Below are 19,655 nucleotides of genomic sequence, written 5' to 3' on the forward strand. Positions count from 1 at the left end.
TCCCCGCGTATTGCAGTTAAACTCTCAACAGTAAATATCAATGAATTCATGTTAATACCAATTAGTAAAATTATTTGTAAATCATATCTTTGATCAGTTCATAAGTGAGATCAAAAACTTGCCCTCGTGTTTGTTTGGGAAGTATGCCCTTGGCCTCCGGAAAGGGGGTCGGGCCTATCACCCCTCCCCCCTTTCCCCCCTCCGCGGGCATACTTCCCAAACAACAACTCGGACGCGGTTTTGATCCTACACTTAAATAATCATACCGGTGACTGGTTTGTAAAGAAAAGCAAATTTAAAATATTGGTTGAACAAAAAAGGTTGTTTTTTGTCCGACCTTTTCTTTTGTCTAACAAGAGGATATGTCTGTGAATGCAAAACCTCTCACCTGGTAGAATGTTATAAGCGCAATATCTCCCCTGCCTTGCCCTGTCTGCCGGTGTGTTACAGTCCTGAGTCATATAGGAAATTTTCATTATTAAAAAATATAATCAATATATTACAGAATGATAGAAAAATTCTAATTATGAGCAGATGAAAACTGTTGAAAATTATGTGCGAAATGTGAGTCATATGGTCAGACGAAGAGAGTGTCACTACGGAAATACTGATACGTCAGCAAATATGGGATGGGTGAGGCCGGAGGGGGAAGTAGAATTTGGTTAAGATTGTTTGTAAAACGTTGTTGAGGAAGATTTAGAACTTGGAAGAAAGGAAGAAGAATGTTTTTGTTGAAGAAGTAGTGAGTGAGTGAATGGTTTTACGCCGCTTTTAGCAAATTCCAGCAATATCACGGCGGGGGACACCAGAAATGGGCTTCACACAGTGTACCCATGTCGGGAATCGAACCCAGGTCTTCGGCGTGACGAGCGAACGCTTTAACCACTAGGCTACCCCGGACCTTCCGATCTCCTGGCTGACGCTCTACCACCAGGCCACGGAGGCGGTCACTCTACTATGGATTACCGTGGCGCTGCTAGGAGGGAGTGCCAGTCCATTACTTGCTGCATGTTTGGCAAGAACCTCAGAAGTAGTCACTCTTCATCTTCTTCTAGTATCTCCTCGTTCTGTGGCTAATGGTTTTGGAATAACACTGTTTCCTTTTCTTGGTGGACTGTTCTTCGCCAATGTTGGACCTGAGACGTTTGTATATCTCACTGGACATTAATCAATGGTCATGTTGGGGTATTCGTTTTAATGGAAGCAGTTGGACGTGTTCATGAAAGTTGCCGGAAATATTCAATTACATTTCCGAAATAATTCACAATCTTCAAAGTACGTTGACAATTTATCATCACATTTCTTCATGATTATAAGTTGCATTAAAAATTATAATTCACTAACTATTTGATAGTGATTCATACATAAATGCTCACGATATAGTCGGAAGTTTGCTTTTTTAGGATTGTAAACATAAATTAGATATTACAGCTCAGTCACTCCAAAATAAACTGCATTGATATTGTCAGAGTGCTTGTGGGTTCGAATCCCGGTTCGCCCCAATTATGTTTCTAGGTTTGTCAGCACCATACCCGTGCTCCTGGGTTTCACCGAAGTGGTAAACGTCTGAGACCTGCATCACTTCGGGCTTTCCTCCCACATTAAGCTGACACGCCGTGATATAACTGGAATAATGTTAAAAGCGGCGTTAAACCCAACTCACTCACTCACTCAATTTGAAAAACAACTCGTTGGACTAAGCAATCGTTATTTTAATCTTATATCAATATGATAACACTGCCTCTTCAAAATACATGAACATCAAAATTGTGCCCATCTATAAACTGTTTCGGAACTAAATGTTTTCCAAACACTGACAACAAACAACAAGTGGATAGTAAAAGTTGAATATTTTATATGCACTGAAAGGGGTTATAGCTCTCTCACTACTAATGGCTGGTTTCTGGGTGCATGACAAGGAGAGTGAACACCGGGGTTTGCCAGTGGATGTAGAGAACCTCCACCCAATACTTCCAGATCTAGAACAGAATAACATATGGTCAGAGCTGAAAGTAATCCATCTGCCAAGAGGCATCTTCGAGAAAATGAAATTTTTTCAAGGAGATATATTTCAGTAATGTTGCATTACCTTCAATGAGATTTGAAGGCGTTAGGGCCACAGAAAGCGTAGTCCGTTAAGCATACTGCCGATATTGGTGAGTGAGCATACTGCCGATATTGGTGAGTGAGTGAGTGAGTGAGTGAGTGGAGTTTTAGCAATATTCTAGCAATATGGTGGTGAAACACTAGCAATGGACTTAACGCAAATTTCAATCTTTATTTGTTGGATGATTTGTTTTATTTCATGAAAATGTGATCCTCTGCAAATTTTGAGTGGTATAAAGTATGAATAAGTTGTATTGCTGTGTCTGGGGCCACCTTGACAAGGACAATTTTTGTCATAATAAAGTAATCGATTTACGAAGTGCAGATAATACACCGTTCGAGACCAGCGTGTACATGTAGATGATATCCCGTAGCTCGAGACAAGCGTGTAGATAGTAGACACTAGTTCGAGACAACTATGCAGATATTAGACCGTGGTTCGAGACATGTATGCAGATATTAGCCCGTGCAATAATGCACGCTGAAGTAGTTCATACTTGATGCAGAGGACCTCCATCCAATACTTCCAGATCTGGGGAACAGGAAAACAGCTGGTCAGCAGCTGAATCTAAGCCACCTGCCAAGAATCAGTCCCAGAAAAGGGAACTCTTTTCCAGGAATATAGATATTTATTTTTTTATTTTTGCATTACCTTGAATTCAGTGAAATTTCATCAACTTGATGCCGTTGGGACCAGGTATGTCGATAATGGAGAGTGAGTGAGTGAATGATTGAGTAGGCAGTTATGTTATATTAAACCTATAGCGACAACCGTTACACCGTTACATAGTTCTAACCAAGTTTGCACATATTTGCACTGTAGATCGAGATTAACTTGTAGATATTAGATCGTAGCTCGAGACTAGTGTGCAGTTATTCAGACCATAGTTAGAGGCTAGCATGCATATACTAGACCGTAGTTCGAGACAAGTGTGCAGGAATTAGCCCGAAGTGACCGCAGGTGCAAATGATGCTGTCTGTATCTGAAACCTCTGTGTACAGAATGCAAGCTGAAGAAAGTTTAAACTCCTACCGACGCTCCTTCTGGCACTGGGCAGTTGAATGGCGTGGCGTTCTGGTTGATGGGGGAATTCATGCAGGCAGACTCTCCCATTGTCAGGTCCATGCGGAATATTTCCCCAGTTACCACCTGAAAACAACACAACTGATCCTCACACACCCATGTAAAACTGCATTTAGTGTCACTGCATTATTTTGTCATCAATAAAAGTTAAACAAACCAACTTGTGAACATACATCAGCTGAACGCCAGGGAAATCACCTGCATTATTACCCCGTTTATCTCCAGAAAACTACAAAACATATTCCCATCTTTAGCTGAGGTGGCGATGAGGTAAAATGGGGTTTAACGTCAATATTAATACATTTTTTAGTGACGTGAATTCAGTTATATCACCGTGTATCAGCTTAACGTGGGAGGAAAGCCCAAATTGATGCACGTATAGGCATTAACAAATGGGTATCGTTCTGATTAGCCATCCAAAAATCATACGCAGGACGAACCTGAAATTTGAACCAGCGATCATAGGATTGTAGCAGGCTTAAGAGACGCTGAGCAACCTGCGCCTCGTGTGTCGATACAAAGTCTACTTAATGCAGTGTTTGCGGGGTTAGAGTGTTGAGGGGGTTTAGGATTGAAGGGGGTCAAGTATAGTCCCTACCTGTGTCGTGGCATTGCCAGCCGAAAGAAGCGTGAACCAGTCTTCCGAGTTGCTCTCGGCGTTGATTTCGTTGCAGGCAAAGTTGGCAGCATCGAAGACGGCACCTGTCACATTGGTGGGCTTTTGTCGTCCTCCCTGGCAGGACACGGACGCTCCAAGAGAAGAGTGAAAGAAGCTGAGCATGATAACGAAACGTTTGGAGAACAAAAGGAAAAGTCATAAGAGTGTTCCAGGTTGAATAGGTTGGTTCAAGTTATTTTGTAGAAGTCTTCTTCCCATAATCAAACAAGATTTATTTTACTTCTGGTTGGTTGGTTTGTTGTTTAACGCCGAACTCAGCAATATTCCAGCTATATGACGGCGGTCTGTAAATAATCGGGTCTGGACCACCCGATCCCGTTAGTCCCCTTTTACGACAAGCATAGTCGCCTTTAGCGGAAAGAATAGTCACCTTTTACGGCAAGCATGGGTTGCTGAGGACCTATTCTACCCCGCAATCTTCACGGGTCTTTTCCTTCTGGAAGCACAAGTTCCGAGAAGTGGTGAAACAGCTTTTTTCCATTTTTCTTTTGTAGAAATTTGACGGCCTGATCATTAAATGCAGTGTTATATGCTCTTTAGGCCATGATTGCTAAAGAAAATAAATATTGTCGAATTCATTTGATAGGGTACAGTAAAGGTGCTCATATAACATATTGCTCATCAACACGAAGTCCCAAGCAGTCCAAGTTTGGGAAATATGTCTCATTTGCATAATCCGTTATGGACCCCAATTATCGATAAATTGTCCGTATTTCATGTGAGGTTCCGGTGAAAAAAGGCTTGTGATTTATTGCCAAATAACCATACTATGTTTCTTAAAAGATATGCAGCTATTCAGACGCCAACTGAACGTTTTCGACTATTGACAAAATTCAAGATGGCCGCCAATTTCAAGATTACCAACAAGTTTCCGACAAATGAGTTGAGACAATGAAAGCCTTTAACTCTAAAACAGTGTACTAGGGCTTATATGTCTATAACATGGCACACTAACTCAATTAAGTATAGTAAACCCTTTTAGATATAAAAAACCCTCACCGGAGCCCCCTGCAGGCCAAAATATCCAAGATGATTAGTCATGGAATATCAATACACTGTTGGTCTCTGATGACATATGTGAATGATATTAAAACACCCTTGGATGCCTGCAGAATACTTAATCACTTGCACAAATCCAATATAATCACCAAGTATGCTAGGTGAGTAAGGTAGGTGAGGTGGGTAGGGTGGAAGTTCCAAGCATTCATATTGCATGCGCCTGTGTGTGGCTGCTTGTTCTAGTCCGGACCTATACCAGTGTTATTGTGCTAGCCTGCTGATCATGAAATGCCATGCCGCAATGATAAGATGAGATCATACCTCAGATGCCTATAGAAACACAAGGGCTTTTGGCCTTTTTAAAAAAAAAAAAAAATGTTCTATGTTGGTATTCCAAGTTTCGAATTAATAATGCTGCCAAGAAAGTGATACTGTTCAACAAAATGAATATTTTCGTTATCAATTACAAAAGGCAGAATTTCGGTTTTCTTTTTAAAAAATCTATAATAATTTCCTTTGTCCTTTTTACAATTAGTTTAAAAATAAATAAATAAGCACTCAACCTTGATGGGCACCCGTAGCTGTGACGGTTACAGGTGATTAGATACCATTTAAGACCTGTGAAGATCCGGGGTAGAATTGATCTTCAGTAACCCATGCTTGCTGTAAAAGGCGACTATGCTTGTCGTAAAAGGCGACTAACGGGATCGGTTGGTCAGGCTCGCTAACTTGGTTGATGATATCATTCACTGGATTGTCTGGTCCAGACTCGATTATTTACAGACCGCCGTCATATAGCTTGAATTAATAGTAATGTTAGATAATGTTTGCATAAGCATATGATTTGGTTGGTTTGTTGTTTTACGCCGCACTTAGCAATATTCCAGCTATATGACGGCGGTCTGTAAATAATCGAGTCTGGACCAGACAATCCAGTGATTGATATCATGAGCATCGGTCCACGCAACTGCACTCGATGACATGCTTCAGCCAAGTCAGCGAGACTGACCACCCGATCCCGTTAGTCGCTTCTTTAGATTTGCATGTACTTGTAAATGTACATGTAATAGTATGTGCTTATATTATCTCATTGGGTTTTACAATACTTACCAACAAGGAGAAACGAAAGGACTATCGCCAACATTTTCCAAGAAACCTTTAACTTTGAAATCCGGAGTAACTGATAAGGTTATGTAAGTAAGCATTATTCTGACATCATTTTGAGATAACGGCCGCGACCTTGGCCTGTTAGGCATGTCTTTTGGATACGTCCACCTTTTCGCGAACACCTGGTATGGTCGCTATTGGATAGTGATTCATAAACACATACTTATGATATAGTCGGAATCGTACAACGGAATCTGTTGTAGCAGAGATTTCGTCTGTCTATGGAAAAAGGTTTTGTCACTTTATTTTCGTGTAGAAGGGATTGAGACCCAACTAGCTCGTATTGGTCCGCTCGAATTCTAGGTTACGTTTTCATATATGAGAAGAGATCTGAAGGACTTAAAATATGTGTTGTCAATTGAAACAAATGAGAGACAAACACACTATATGTTTTCCCACCAAGAAATCTAACAAACACAATAGGCACACAATGAACTCTTTAGTCCCATGTTAGACAAAACATTAAGCCCCAGAAATAAAGTTATCTTATTTAAAAAAATATACTCCCCGTTAAAAGAAACGAGAATACCTTATATTTGGTTAATATGAAGAAGAACTCATATTCGAGAGATATATGATTGGTTCGATGCATAAAAGAACATACTGTTATGTTGCGAGGACCGACGCTCATGAACGCATCACATGTGACGTCATAGATCCATGACTTGAGAAGGATCATTTGTCTCGTGCAGGATAAGCGTGTAAATTTTGGAAATCACGTGCAGCATGTCGTGATTCGAATAAAGACACTGTGTTAACACTTGACTGATTTGTGACTAAGTAGTACACATTGAAAATATCTCTTCTTAACGAACATACTTCATTATATGTTTCTATGGTTCACTTTCTTTTGGCGGTGAGTATATATCCACAAAATAAATAGAATATAATCCAAATGAAGCCCAGAACAATGCTAACGGCTGAGGTAATGAACTTGCCAAATCATTCCAGACTTGAGTTGCACACCTTTTAGAATCCATTCTCAAGCCTCTGGGAGACAGACTAATACAATGCCATTTGTCAAGCATGTTTTTAATAGATAACAGAGGATGTTTCATATGACGGAGACAATTTAGAAAATATAATATAGTGACAATAAAAATGACTTAATATTTCTACCAAGATTTCAAAGAGAGCCACACGACTCTTGCTCAGAAGTCGTTTGAACAGGGGGACTACATTCAAGGCCTCAGTAAAGCTTTTAAAAAGTTTTGTGGTTGACATGTGGAGGACATTTCCAAATTTGACGCATCAGTGACAGAAATTATGTCTGATGCAATTCCCGATTTTGACCTGTACCACATGTGCCGTGTTTCTTTTTCAGGCGAAATTGACTTGCCTTTGCATGTATTTGTGACGGGTGCCACCGGTGGGGCAGGACGCTTGGTATCATTACCAATAAAGTGTGATCAATAAACACATGATCATGACATAGTCGGAATCTTGAAATCGATTCTGATTTATGCAGAGATTTCTATTGGATACGGAAAGGATTTTGTCGGAAGTGACGAGTAGATACCCGAGAAACAGTTCCTTGTCTAGTCTTTCAAACTAATGTTATTCAAGACAGCTAAGACAACATGAAACTGGTCGGGTACTTTGTGTGTAAACAATGCTTTCTAGTAGATTTTACGAGCGTTACAGCTAGGTTTTTGCTTTGTTTCACCAACAACATGTTATTGAAGATTATAGCAATAGATCGTTGTGCTTTATCCGCGCTTGTTTAAAAAAAACACCAGTGAGAGTAAGATAGTTTATAGATCGGCGTGATTCAGCTGAATATTGCTGATTGCGGCGTTAAACACAAAGCCAAAAGGGCAGTTTAAGTTGATATTCCACATATTTTATTGACGCTTCATTTGTTGTCACGATCCACCGGCGACGACAAAGTCAGTGGACGGCGTTTTTGACGCATCTATTACAAAGGGAGTTTTGAAGTTCTAAACACCTACACCTCTCATTCCGTTTGAGATTTACAGTGTTCGTGCTTCAAGGTACGGTGTATCATATATACTGAATATAACATAAATATAATATGTACAATTGTGGGGATTATGTTTGAAAAGGGTGCTCAATCTTCACTACCCAAAAACCCAGACTAAGCAGATTAGAATAATATTGGTCTTTAATGGTCTGATCTTTCGAGACGTAGTCCACAAGTAGGATTCCTTGGAATCCCCGCAATGCTCACGAGAGGTGACTAACTGGACCATTTCTGAGCTGAAGTCTTGGAACCTAGCCTGATGATACATTTGTCATGCCCAGTTCATTCCTGTTTTCTACTCTCTCAGCAAATTTGCCTACAATAGCAGAAAGGGTGCGGCGTTAAACAACAAACAAACCATAGCAGAAAAGGGTAGGTGTCCGTTTTCTTCTGGAAACCTTCCGGGTCTGCCTACTTTGGACCCGGCCCACGTCCTTTCAGTTAGAGAAACTTGATGGCAGAGCGGTAGCCAGTTGTTTCATCAACAGAGAATACCTCGCTTATTTGATGCCTGCAGAATTTGCTGCCTGACTGTGTATTTGGTTCAAATGCTGCATGGAAGCACTGTACATTACATGCAAAGAGATAAGAGTGTATTTATACATCCTTCGTAGTCTCAGACCTTTTCAGCCATTCCCTCTTGTGCTGTTCTGCCTTGAGGTCTCCCTGTGAAAATCGTTTCTTGGTGTCACTTTGGTCAGTACAACTCACCTTTCTCCGGATATTTTATGCACTAAGTTGGATGCTTACGAAAGAATTCACAATCGAAGTTTATAGTTTGTTTGTGTATGTGCTATTCATTGTAACTTTATTTTAAGTGTCACTACCTTTATCAACGAGCGTAGATATATTTGAGATCAGAATGTGAATGACGTTCATGAGTCAAGGATTAATTACATTACTTTTACTAATGTGAGAATCGAGATTATTGTAGTGGGTGTCAGTGGCAGCAAATGACTGAAGCACTTTTAAATAACCGGGTGTTGTAGTTGGCAGATGTCAACAGGAGTGAGTGAGTATGGTTTTACGCCACTTTTAGCAATATTCCAGCAATATCACGGCGGGTGACACCCGAAATGGTCTTCGGCCTGACGAGCAAACGCTTTAACCACTAGCCTACCCGACCGCCCCAATTTCAACAGGAAGTGATTAGAGTTTATGCCCCTGGTTGTTGTAAACAAAACTAATCACAGGTTCGAAAAGACTCGGAATGGGACAGTTTCTGGACGGATGGCTGTACCCGTATAAGAGTGACACGATTTGAGGTCTTTTTCGACCCTCTTTGCGTCTTGGCAACTTCCCAAGTTCCAAAAAACGATCTTATCCATACAGGTATCTGTCGCGAGTCCATATGAAAGTATCGAAATACAGATAGTTATCTTAGTGTTACCTCGCTTTGTTGGTCCAGCTGGAAACTCTGTTCATTCACTTGGATTCTCCGGAGGTCTGTAATGGACGCAGAAACTTGTCATGGGCACCGAGAGAGCTATTCCGCATTCACTGAAGGGTCATAATTGTGTGAAATATTTCTATTTCACTATTTTGTGTCGATATTGTTACTGTTTGTGATGAACATAGTTTCTATTAGTTCATAGGTGGCGCAATTCTGATGTTGGCCTGTTTTATATGAAACCTATGATTGTGGGTTCGAATCCCGGTTCGCCCCGATTATGTTTCTAGGTTTGTCAGCACCATATCCGAGCACGTGGGTTTCACCGAAGTGGTAGACGTCTGAGACCTGCATTACTTCGGGCTTTCCTCACATATTAGCTGACACGTCGTGAGATAACTGGAACTCTGTTAAAAGCGGCGTTAAAACCTAACTCACTCACTCAAAGTTAATCAAGTTGTAGAAGATGCCTACTTGGGTGAAATGCAGGAGGTCAGTTGGCTGATGTCACACGAATGATTAGAGTAGTAACTTGCAAAAGTAGTTCCAAATCGAATGTTGTTTGCCCAAATTATTTCACTAGAATGATCTAGGCCACATTACGTCGGTTACAGTCACATGTAATGTAAGGAAGAGAATTTGTGGATTTCAAATTCTATAATATGAACAACACAACGTTTCGGAGTACTAGTATACGCTTACTCCACCAGGTGAACGAAAATGGTTTCCCTTTTATCTCGACTGATAGAGGTTACACGCAACCAAATGTTTTCCCTTATAGACTTCTTTTGTAACGTTATATTTTTGTTTTAAAATAACTAAGCATTCAACAGTTATTACCAGTACGTGTGTGCACAGTTTGGCCTTAGAGCAGCAATAAAAACAAAACAAATGACTAGCTTAGCCAGCTCCTTTTCCGAGTACAGGAAGCTAAACACACCACCTCCAGTTTCGCACCAAATGTCACCTACTTGAAAATAGCTGTGGTCACATTCAGCATAAGTCATCATGTTGAAAAAGACAGTACTAAATAAAGTAAAACATGGTCAGTTTTAATAACTGAATGGATGTACATTTAGAAGACATAAAAATCGTACACAATATCCTCCAATCACAGCCTGCAGATATCTGTCGATCTGCACTGAAGCCTACGAAAACCGCACTGTCCCAACTGGGTCTAATTTGGTGTAGTAGAAGCCAAGTGAGGTCAGGTCATAGCCTGTTTGTCCATCTTCCATCGTAAAACATCTTCTTTTCGGAAACCACTTGACCAATGAAGTTTCTTCACTTCACTTACTTTTGTCCAACCTATTTTTTCAGTTGGTTTGAATCCGATTTTCAATAGACCACCGTCAAATTAAAAAAAAAAAAAATTGGACGCCATCACATTACTCAGTCATTGTGTTCGAAATGTAAGTTGGTATGCGTGTAGTTTATTGTGGGAGTCAACACACGTTCAGTTTTTGCGATCATAAATTTTGACCTTTGCGTTTTCACCACACTGGAAGATGAAACTGTTTAGGGCTATATTTAATGAGTGAATGAGTGAGTGAGTTGGGTTTGACGCGGCTTTTAACAGTATTCCGGTTATATCGCGGCGTGTCAGTTTAATGTTGGAAGAAAGCCCGAAGTGATGCAGGTTTCAGACGTTTACCGAGAAACCCATGAGCACGGGTATGGTGCTGACAAACCTAGAAACATAATCGGGGCGAAGCGGGATTCGAACCCACTATCAAAGGTTTCTGGTGTACCCAAGGGACGCAAGGTGTATAAAGCTGGACTATGGGGAGAAGTTGCATGAAGTTATGATGCATGCCATTTTCAAGAAATCCTACAATAAGGTCGACAGGCGAAACAAGACTGGGACAGCTGTGAGGCAGCTGCTTCATACATTTTGGCAAGTCTGGATGGAACGAAAGGTACATGTAGGTACACCTTTAAAACATATCTCAACACTTTTAGCAATGACATTCATCTCATTTTCTTTATCTTTTGATCAGATATGATTTTACAACCTAACACCTAACCAGATCAATCACGAATGGCTCTCTTCGCTGGAAAGATGATATTCATATTGATAAACAAATTTCCACAATCAAAAGGAACCACTACCAATAGCAGATTCATTGTGAAATACGAACTAAAATCAGGGTAATTATAAGAAATATATCCATGCACAATTTTCACGCCAAGAATTACATGAAATTGATGCAGTATGGATGTATTGCAACCAAAATGTATGTTACATTTAATTAGTTATTATACTATAGGCCTATGCGGATTGAATATTAAATTGGATAGAACCTACTTACTATTTACAAGACACGGCAATTCAAAGAAACAGACTTGGCAGTCAAATGCATTTGAAATTGTGAATCAAAATTATATTCAGGTTGAAAAGTTATGACAAATTGTCAACGTCCTTTTAAGATTGTCACTATCTGTTTATGAATGTAACCGGATTTCATTTTTCACTGCAACGTACATGAAGACGTCCAGCTGCTTCCATTAAAACGAATACCACAACATGACCAGTGATCAGTGTCCAGTAGAGATACACAAACGTCTCAGGTCCAACTTTGACGAAGAGCAGTCCACCAAGAAAAGGAAACAGTGTTATTCCAACACCATTGGCCACAAAAGAAGACGATATGAGAAGAGGATGAAGAGTGACTACTTCTGAGGTTCTTGCCAAACATGCAGCAAGTAGTGGACCGGCACACCCTCCAAGCAACACCACGGCAATCCATAGTAGAGTCTGGTTTTTGGCAGAAGCAGATAAACTCAGAACTGTCCCTCCCAGGATCTCTCCCAGCAGGCAGACCACAAGGAGCTGGGAGTGAGTGATGAACCTGAGTGATACTAAACTCACGCTGCGTGTTACAAGTGAGCTGATTGATATCAAAGATGTCATTGACATTATGGCCGTTTTGGCCATGTGCAGATCACTATGTACGCCGTAGACGGTAAGCATGGATGACAGGAAAACAGTCGACGCTCCGATCAAGAAGAACATAAACAACAGACACACCACAAAAATCATCTGACAGGATGTGTATCTATCTGAATCTGACACATGGTTATATGGCGTTGTTTCAGTGAAGGCTTCTTGACGTTCTTTGATCCAGTAGTAGAACTGAGCCAATCCACTTGGTAGGATGAACATACCACAGATGAAATACACCCACTGCACATGGGTAGACTCTATGGGAATTCTAGAATCTAAATGTGGGTCCGGAAAGTTCTCAGTGGTCTCATTGCCTTCGAACCAGTTTTCAGAATGGTTCTGAACTTTATACACTGGTACTGCAGTGTTTAGATCAGATCCGACAGCTAGGAATGGTTTGGCTATAAGTGGAACTTGAACTGCTGCGAATGAGGAGGCACATATGATGAACTGGAAAGCCCCTCCTTTCTTGTCCCACAGCTGACTGGCAGCCTGCATTGTATCTGAAAGTAACATAACTGCAATAACAACGCTTCTATTACAAATATCTTATTTTAACAAACTACGTGAACAGTATATTTGTACAAAGGCATGCCATATGAAAGCAAACTCCTGTCGTGATAAAACAACCATCCAACCATAGAAGCTTTGTTGAACTAATGTTACAATGTTACAACATAACGTATACATACAGCTCTCACTTGACCCTCTGGACATTCCGTATACACAGACAAGGAAATACACCAATGGCAGTGACATGACCAGAGGTATTGCTATCATGGCTGCACATCCAATTATGAGTGCTATCCCTAGCTGGAGATGGGTGGAGAATCTGGTCGCAAGGGCCCCAGAGAGAACACTCCCTGCTACAGCTCCGAGTCCAAATACCAGGAACAGATACGAGAGCGAGTCCAGGTCTGTCTGCAGCAACAGCTGTAGATCCAGGAGGGTCGTGCCGAGGATACAATCGCTCATACCCTACAAAACGAAGGCAAAAGCGAGGAGGTTATATTAGAACAAGCCCTGGACAGCATTTATGTTATGTGTCTTTTACTTTCTGGCACAAGTTTTAAATTTCTTATTGCAATGTAATGGGCACACTGTTATCCATGATTATAAGTAACAACAGCCTTAAGTCAATAGTAAGGTTATGCAGGTTCAGTTTCAAACAGGTTCATATTGATCATTGCACTTTTGTATCAGGCTGTTCCATGTTCTAAATATGTGTAATCTGAATATGGTTTAGACTGTGAAATACATTTCAATAAACATTTTGAAGAGCATAGTGACTGTCCTATTAGGTCTTCACAGTGTTTTGTTTCTGAGTGTTTGGTTCGCACCCAATCTATTGTGGCGGGGCTTATTTTTACAGCGACCCTTTTGTCTCGCCTTTCTGGATAAAATCTCACCTTGTTATAATAAGCCCCAAACAACCAAAATGTTTGGAATAACTTGGATCGGAGAGTATGCAGCTCTGCCATCCTTAAATTAGAAAACAGAAAACGCTGTTTTAAGATAAGGAGCAACCATTAGATTTCTAGGATGGAAGGGTTGGGGTGATCAGCATTTATGTTATTAATGTTAAGAAACCCGATTACGTTTTCCATCATAACCAGGTAAATAATAAGAATAACGAACTGTATTCTTTGGACACGTGTAAAACATCAGTCAAACTGGGGCTTTGTTATATTTTCAGAGCCTAGTAGCAATTGGTTGGTTGGTTGGTTGTTTTACGCCGCACTCAGCAATATTCCAGCTATATGATGGCGGTCTGTAAAATAATCGAGTCTAGACCAGACAATCCAGTGATTTCAATTGATATCATGAGCATCGATCCACGCAATTGGGATCAATGACATGCATCAACCAAGTCAGCGATCCAGATCCCGTTCCCTTTAGTCGCCTTTTACGACAAGCATAGTCGCCTTTTACGGCAAGCACGGGTTGCTGAAGAGCTATTCTACCCCAGATCTTCACGGGTCCCTAGTAGCAATTGACGTGTGTTTGTGACGAGTGCCACTGCTTGGGCAGGATATCGTCACCTTTTCGTGAATACCTGACATTTTCACTCTTTGATAATGATTCATAAACATGTTTATTACCCACAGGGGTAAGCAATAACCGAGTTTATAAACATTGCATGTGCACTACTGCAAATATCACTTCACGCACACCAATGTATTGTTTACGTCACCCCGACGGCATAGTTGACGGCACAAGTACCAGGTCGTCAACTGCTGCCTTTTGCTTTAATGGATTTATGTTTTTTCTGTTTTCATTGCGACAAGTTGGATTTTGATTATGGTGTGTACCTGACATAGAAATACAAAGTTCCGAATCTCCAATTCCATCTTATTGTTTTGATAGCTTAATTGTATACTCTTGTATACGGACAGACATACATGTATTAGAAGGATTCTCTCATCAAATTATGAGTAACAGTCAGATGATTTGTTCTTTCGAATTTGTCATCTTCTGATGTCTCTTGTTGTATCAGGAATATTTTACTCTAGTATCTTGTTATTTCAGATGCAGCTTTTACTAAGTATATCACCGGCACTATTTTCCCGCGATCATGCATGTCCGTCCCGATCCGTGAAGATCCGGAGTAGAATAGGTCTTTAGTAACCCATGCTTGCCGTAATTGGCGACTATGCTTGTCATGAGAGGCGACTAACGGGATCGGGTGGTCAGGCGCGCTGACTTGGTTGATGCATGTCATCGATCCCAATTGCGAGGATCGATGCTCATGATCACTCGATTATTTACAGATCGCTGTCATGTAGCTGGAATATTGCCGAGTGGGGTGTTAAACAACAAACGAACAAACATTTCCATCTGAAAACATCATGTTGATAAATGATAGACAAACAACAACAAACATGTGTTTATGAGTCAAAGTATGGCATCAGGGCTATGGCATCTGTGACATGTATCCATTCTCAGATGAACGAGGTTCGTTTCAGGCGTCAAACGCGTCAATCATGATGTAAGCAATAGAGTTGCTGCGGCCGGTTAACGCACGATTTCTCAGAAAGTTATGTAAGCATTATTGAATGAAATCTTAAATACAATTAATGTAAAAGATTACAAACAGAAGTCAGGATATACAGTGAACACTTTATAATAAGACACTGCAATAATAAGGCTAATAAACGAACAGTAGTACGGATGCGACGACAGGCTATCTTGCCATGTGCCCACGGTAATTCTTTTGGAATCAATCGTAGATAAATAGTATATCTCGTATACGGCATGAAAAGGGAGTTCTTTCGAACTGAGTCCGATGTTTCACTGTGGTTACTACTTTCTAATATTATTCTGAGTCTACGGCTCATTGTGGCATAATATAGCAAAACTAGTTATGCTTGCCCTGACACAATCTAAATAGAAAATACGCAGAATAAATTTCGCAGTACACATATTTTAACATCTTTTATTTTTAAAATATATATTGATTTAAAACTTAAAAACAACAACCAAAACAAACTTTTTTCGCATGATACACAACCACTGATTGATATCTTACACATTTGATCATGAAAGTTGAAAAAAGTGCCTTTTCGGCATAAATTTACTACATTTTAAGCATGGTATGGGGTCGTGTGGTTGCAAATTAATTTCTTGCCCAAATCATCATTGAACCAATTTATGTTTACTCAAAAATACCCAGCCACAGATTACTTTTAAAAACTGTTGCAGGAATGAGTGATGGTTAAACAGAAATGTAACAGCAGTTCTTTCAAATTTCAATGACATGCAAGTTATGCAGATATATATGTTACAGAAAATATCTATAATCAGGGAATATGACTGTGATTCCCTTAACTGTTCAGGGAATGTATTTAATGTCTGTTTCACTCAGGGAATATACACAAGCTCTAATTTTATTAGGTATTATACATATTTCCTGATTTAACATCAAATTTGTTGGACATATTCCCTGAAATTACCTTTGAGGCTCCCATATGGTCAAACTTACGAAAAACAATCGAGAAGACAAATTTATTTGACATGATAACAAATAGCTTTCACTTAACGTAACAGTTAGTCTTAACAGTAATCAAAACATAGGATAGAAATGAGATTAACATACTGTGAAATGCGGCATGCTGAATGGGTAGATCTTTTGTAACCGGTTTGATGTTTGTGCTACAACATTGTACTCAACTGAAGACGTTGTCTCTGACAAGAACATTTCACTTCGAGTGGCTGGGCAGTTTGAATCCAACTGTGGAGGACAATGTTTCACCCAGTGTAACTTTGCTGGTACAAAGAAATGTCAGACCAACAGATGGAGATGTTTCAAGGCTAAGCCGCTTTGTAACTCAAGTCTGACATGCATGTGTCAACAAAAACTATATTGTTCTTGTTTGTTAAGTCAATCCTGTTTGATGTTGCATTGTTTTGGTGACAGTAAAGACTAATTGTTAAGTTAAGTGAAAGGTATTTGTTTTCATGACAAATACATTTGTCTTTTCTTAAATAATGTATAATACCTGAAAAATACAGAGCCAAATTGTTCCTTTTATACCTCGTCCATTTAAGACTCACCTTGTGGAATCTGAAGAGGAACAGTTGTCTCCAGCCCTGTCTCTCTCTGGCGATAAATACAGCATTTAACCATCAGGGGGCGGTCGCCCGCGTATAAACCAATAAACTGAATAAACCGTATATTCATCATTTACACAACGCAATTTGGGACAGGGTTGATTTCGTGAACTGACATGTGAAATATCGGAGTAATATGTAAATGCACAACTTGTTTTACGACATGATACCAGCATGCAGAATGATCTAAATGCATATGGTCAAACACCGGTTCCAGCAGAATGATCTAAATGCATATGGTCAAACACCGGTTCCAGCAGGTACTTCCAGCAAACAATTACTCTGAAAAGACGACCTGGGCACAATTCACAATTCAATTAACGCGGCTAAATAGCTGTGAGCTGCTTTGTTCCATTACGTGTATGTATATGTGGGTTAAACTTTTGATAATCCAAAATGTTTTAATAGTCGGTATGTTAATTGATTCTATTAACTACGCCATTATTGCCAATAATGATCAATAATACTTGCAATGTAATTTCATTTTTTCGTTTGTTACATATGTTTCGTGTTCCCATTCATTCTTTGTGGTAATTCGTACGTGTATGCCACGTATATTTTTCATATTTTTTCCAAGGTAATAGCTTCCAAATATTTGACAAGATTAAAGAAACTATTTCATTGATAATCTTGTCATCTTGTAATGACAGTCATGAATGAACGATGTTACTAAGGACACGTTTGGTCAAAGGGGAGGTAATTTGAACAGCGTCATGACGTCAGCCCATTATGACGTAACTAAAAAAAGTGTTCTTTGACGCAGGATAAAGTACAGTCGGCTCCTTTAATCTTAGAATACATTTACACAAATCGTCATCCTCGACAACCTCAATGTAAGACAGTTTCTATTTTTAAGATCCGTGTCAACATCTGCCATGGACGTCTTTATATAATGACAACATGATATGTGAACTGTGTCCAGATGAACATATTTGATGACGAACTGATAGCATAATACATGGATTATATATGTTTGTTTGTTTGTTGTTTTTCGGCGCACTCAGTAATATCCCAGTTATATGACGGCGCTCTGTTAATAATCGAGTCTGGACCAGAAATTCCACTGATTGAAATCATGAGTATCGATCCACGCAATTGGGACATGATGACATGCATCAACCAAGTCAACGAGACTGACTACCCGATCCCGTAAGTCGCCTTTTACGACAAGACCCGTGAAGATTCCGGGGTAGAATAGGTCTTCAGCAACCCATGCTTGCCGTAAAAGGCGACTATGCTTGTCGTAAAAGGCGACTAACGGGATCGGGTGGTCAGGCTCGCTGACTTGGTTGATACATGTCATCGATCCCAATTGCGTGGATTGATGCTCATGATGTCATTCACTGGATTGTCTGGTCCAGACTGGATTATTTTACAGACCGCCGTCATATAGCTGGAATATTGCTGAGTGCGGTGTTAAACAACAAACCAACCAACCAACCAACTCTTACGACAAGCATAGTCGCCTTTTATGGATCTTCACGGGTGACATGAATTATGTAAATAACTGTCAACATTTGAATCGTAAACGTGGCAATTTTAAGGGGGCAGTTGCAGAAAAGGGACGTCACCACCAGCAGCTGCGACAACGCTGCTTCCCACCTACACGTATTACATTTGAAGCTGAGCTGTTATGAGCTAAGAGTGTACGTAAGATAAATAGCAGAAATCTATCTCGTATTGTGTAAAACATATTACAATGCACATTTATCTCCATCTCCATCTCCAACTACAAACCAATTACATTAAAATGGTTGCGCAATATATTTTGTCAACTAAACTAGGCATTGTGTGTGTAAATATGAATATAAATATACAAAAAAGGGTCTCGCGATGTTAGTCGGAGTGGACATTCTGACCTGCTTACAAGGAATTTCAAACAATCAATAGTACAAGTAAACACAGTTACAATTCTTGAATATTTTGACGAAGACCGTCATCACTCCAACGACGTGATAAAAATGGATCGCTTGGCATTTATCTTGGTGTACGTAAGATAAATAGCAGAAATCTATCTCGTATTGTGTAAAACATATTACAATGCACATTTATCTCCATCTCCATCTCCAACTACAAACCAATTACATTAAAATGGTTGCGCAATATATTTTGTCAACTAAACTAGGCATTGTGTGTGTAAATATGAATATAAATATACAATGAAAAATAATTTATAATAATGGATTTTTTCAGACTTGATATCGGATTTCTGTATAAATATCATTTATCGTAATCATGTTTGGTATTTCCATGTAACTGGCATGCCACTTGATACAATCCTTCAACTCTTTGTGTCATATCCGGGGATATTGACCAGGAGGTGAAGTCACATGTAGACAACCCAGGTGAAAAAGGGTCTCGCGATGTTAGTCGGAGTGGACATTCTGACCTGCTTACAAGGAATTTCAAACAATCAATAGTACAAATAAACACAGTTACAATTCTTGAATATTTTGACGAAGACCGTCATCACTCCAACGACGTGATAAAAATGGATCGCTTGGCATTCCCGTGATGCTGAGTCTTGAGTTACTCGGGTGGATGTTATACACGATATGGAATGAAAAGGGCAAGGCCTAAATTACTGTACCAACCTGTATTTTATACCCGAAAAGAGTATTTTAAACGCAAGTTAAATAACATACAACTACCACCTTCATTAGATGTCGCTGGCCCCTCACCTTCTTT

The 19,655-nt window shown here is 39.8% G+C and overlaps 2 protein-coding genes across 2 annotated transcripts; both read right to left on the bottom strand.

Annotated features, from left to right (window-relative positions):
* Positions 1-1,838: 1,838 nt before the first annotated feature.
* Positions 1,839-6,038, bottom strand: LOC139446164 (cystatin cpi-1-like). Its single transcript, XM_071227466.1, has 4 exons — positions 5,979-6,038; positions 3,789-3,940; positions 3,140-3,256; positions 1,839-1,979 (listed from the first exon to the last, which is right to left on the bottom strand). Exons 1-4 carry the CDS (start codon positions 6,010-6,012, stop codon positions 1,890-1,892), a joined length of 393 nt encoding a protein of 130 aa, XP_071083567.1. The 5' UTR covers positions 6,013-6,038; the 3' UTR covers positions 1,839-1,889.
* Positions 6,039-11,873: 5,835 nt separating this feature from the next.
* Positions 11,874-13,331, bottom strand: LOC139445465 (sodium-dependent glucose transporter 1-like). The gene is made up of 2 exons (XM_071226610.1): positions 13,058-13,331; positions 11,874-12,859 (listed from the first exon to the last, which is right to left on the bottom strand). The coding sequence occupies exons 1-2, from the start codon at positions 13,329-13,331 to the stop codon at positions 11,874-11,876; spliced, it is 1,260 nt and encodes a 419-aa protein (XP_071082711.1).
* Positions 13,332-19,655: the final 6,324 nt, after the last annotated feature.

This window comes from Haliotis cracherodii, unplaced genomic scaffold (assembly GCF_022045235.1).
Source record: "Haliotis cracherodii isolate W230 unplaced genomic scaffold, xgHalCrac1.p SCAF_6, whole genome shotgun sequence".
In the NCBI taxonomy this organism is placed as follows: Eukaryota; Metazoa; Mollusca; class Gastropoda; order Lepetellida; family Haliotidae; genus Haliotis; species Haliotis cracherodii.

Excerpts from the sequence above, each read along its gene's own strand:
- LOC139446164 (XM_071227466.1), bottom strand. The coding sequence starts at position 6,012 with ATGTTGGCGATAGTCCTTTCGTTTCTCCTTGTTG. Across the intron at positions 3,941-5,978 it reads CCTTTCGTTTCTCCTTGTTG|CGTCCGTGTCCTGCCAGGGA; the intron begins GTAAGTATTGTA and ends CTTCTCTTGGAG. Across the intron at positions 3,257-3,788 it reads CTGGCAATGCCACGACACAG|GTGGTAACTGGGGAAATATT; the intron begins GTAGGGACTATA and ends TGTTGTTTTCAG.
- LOC139445465 (XM_071226610.1), bottom strand. The coding sequence starts at position 13,331 with ATGAGCGATTGTATCCTCGGCACGACCCTCCTGGATCTACAGCTGTTG. Across the intron at positions 12,860-13,057 it reads CGGAATGTCCAGAGGGTCAA|ATACAATGCAGGCTGCCAGT; the intron begins GTGAGAGCTGTA and ends TGTTACTTTCAG.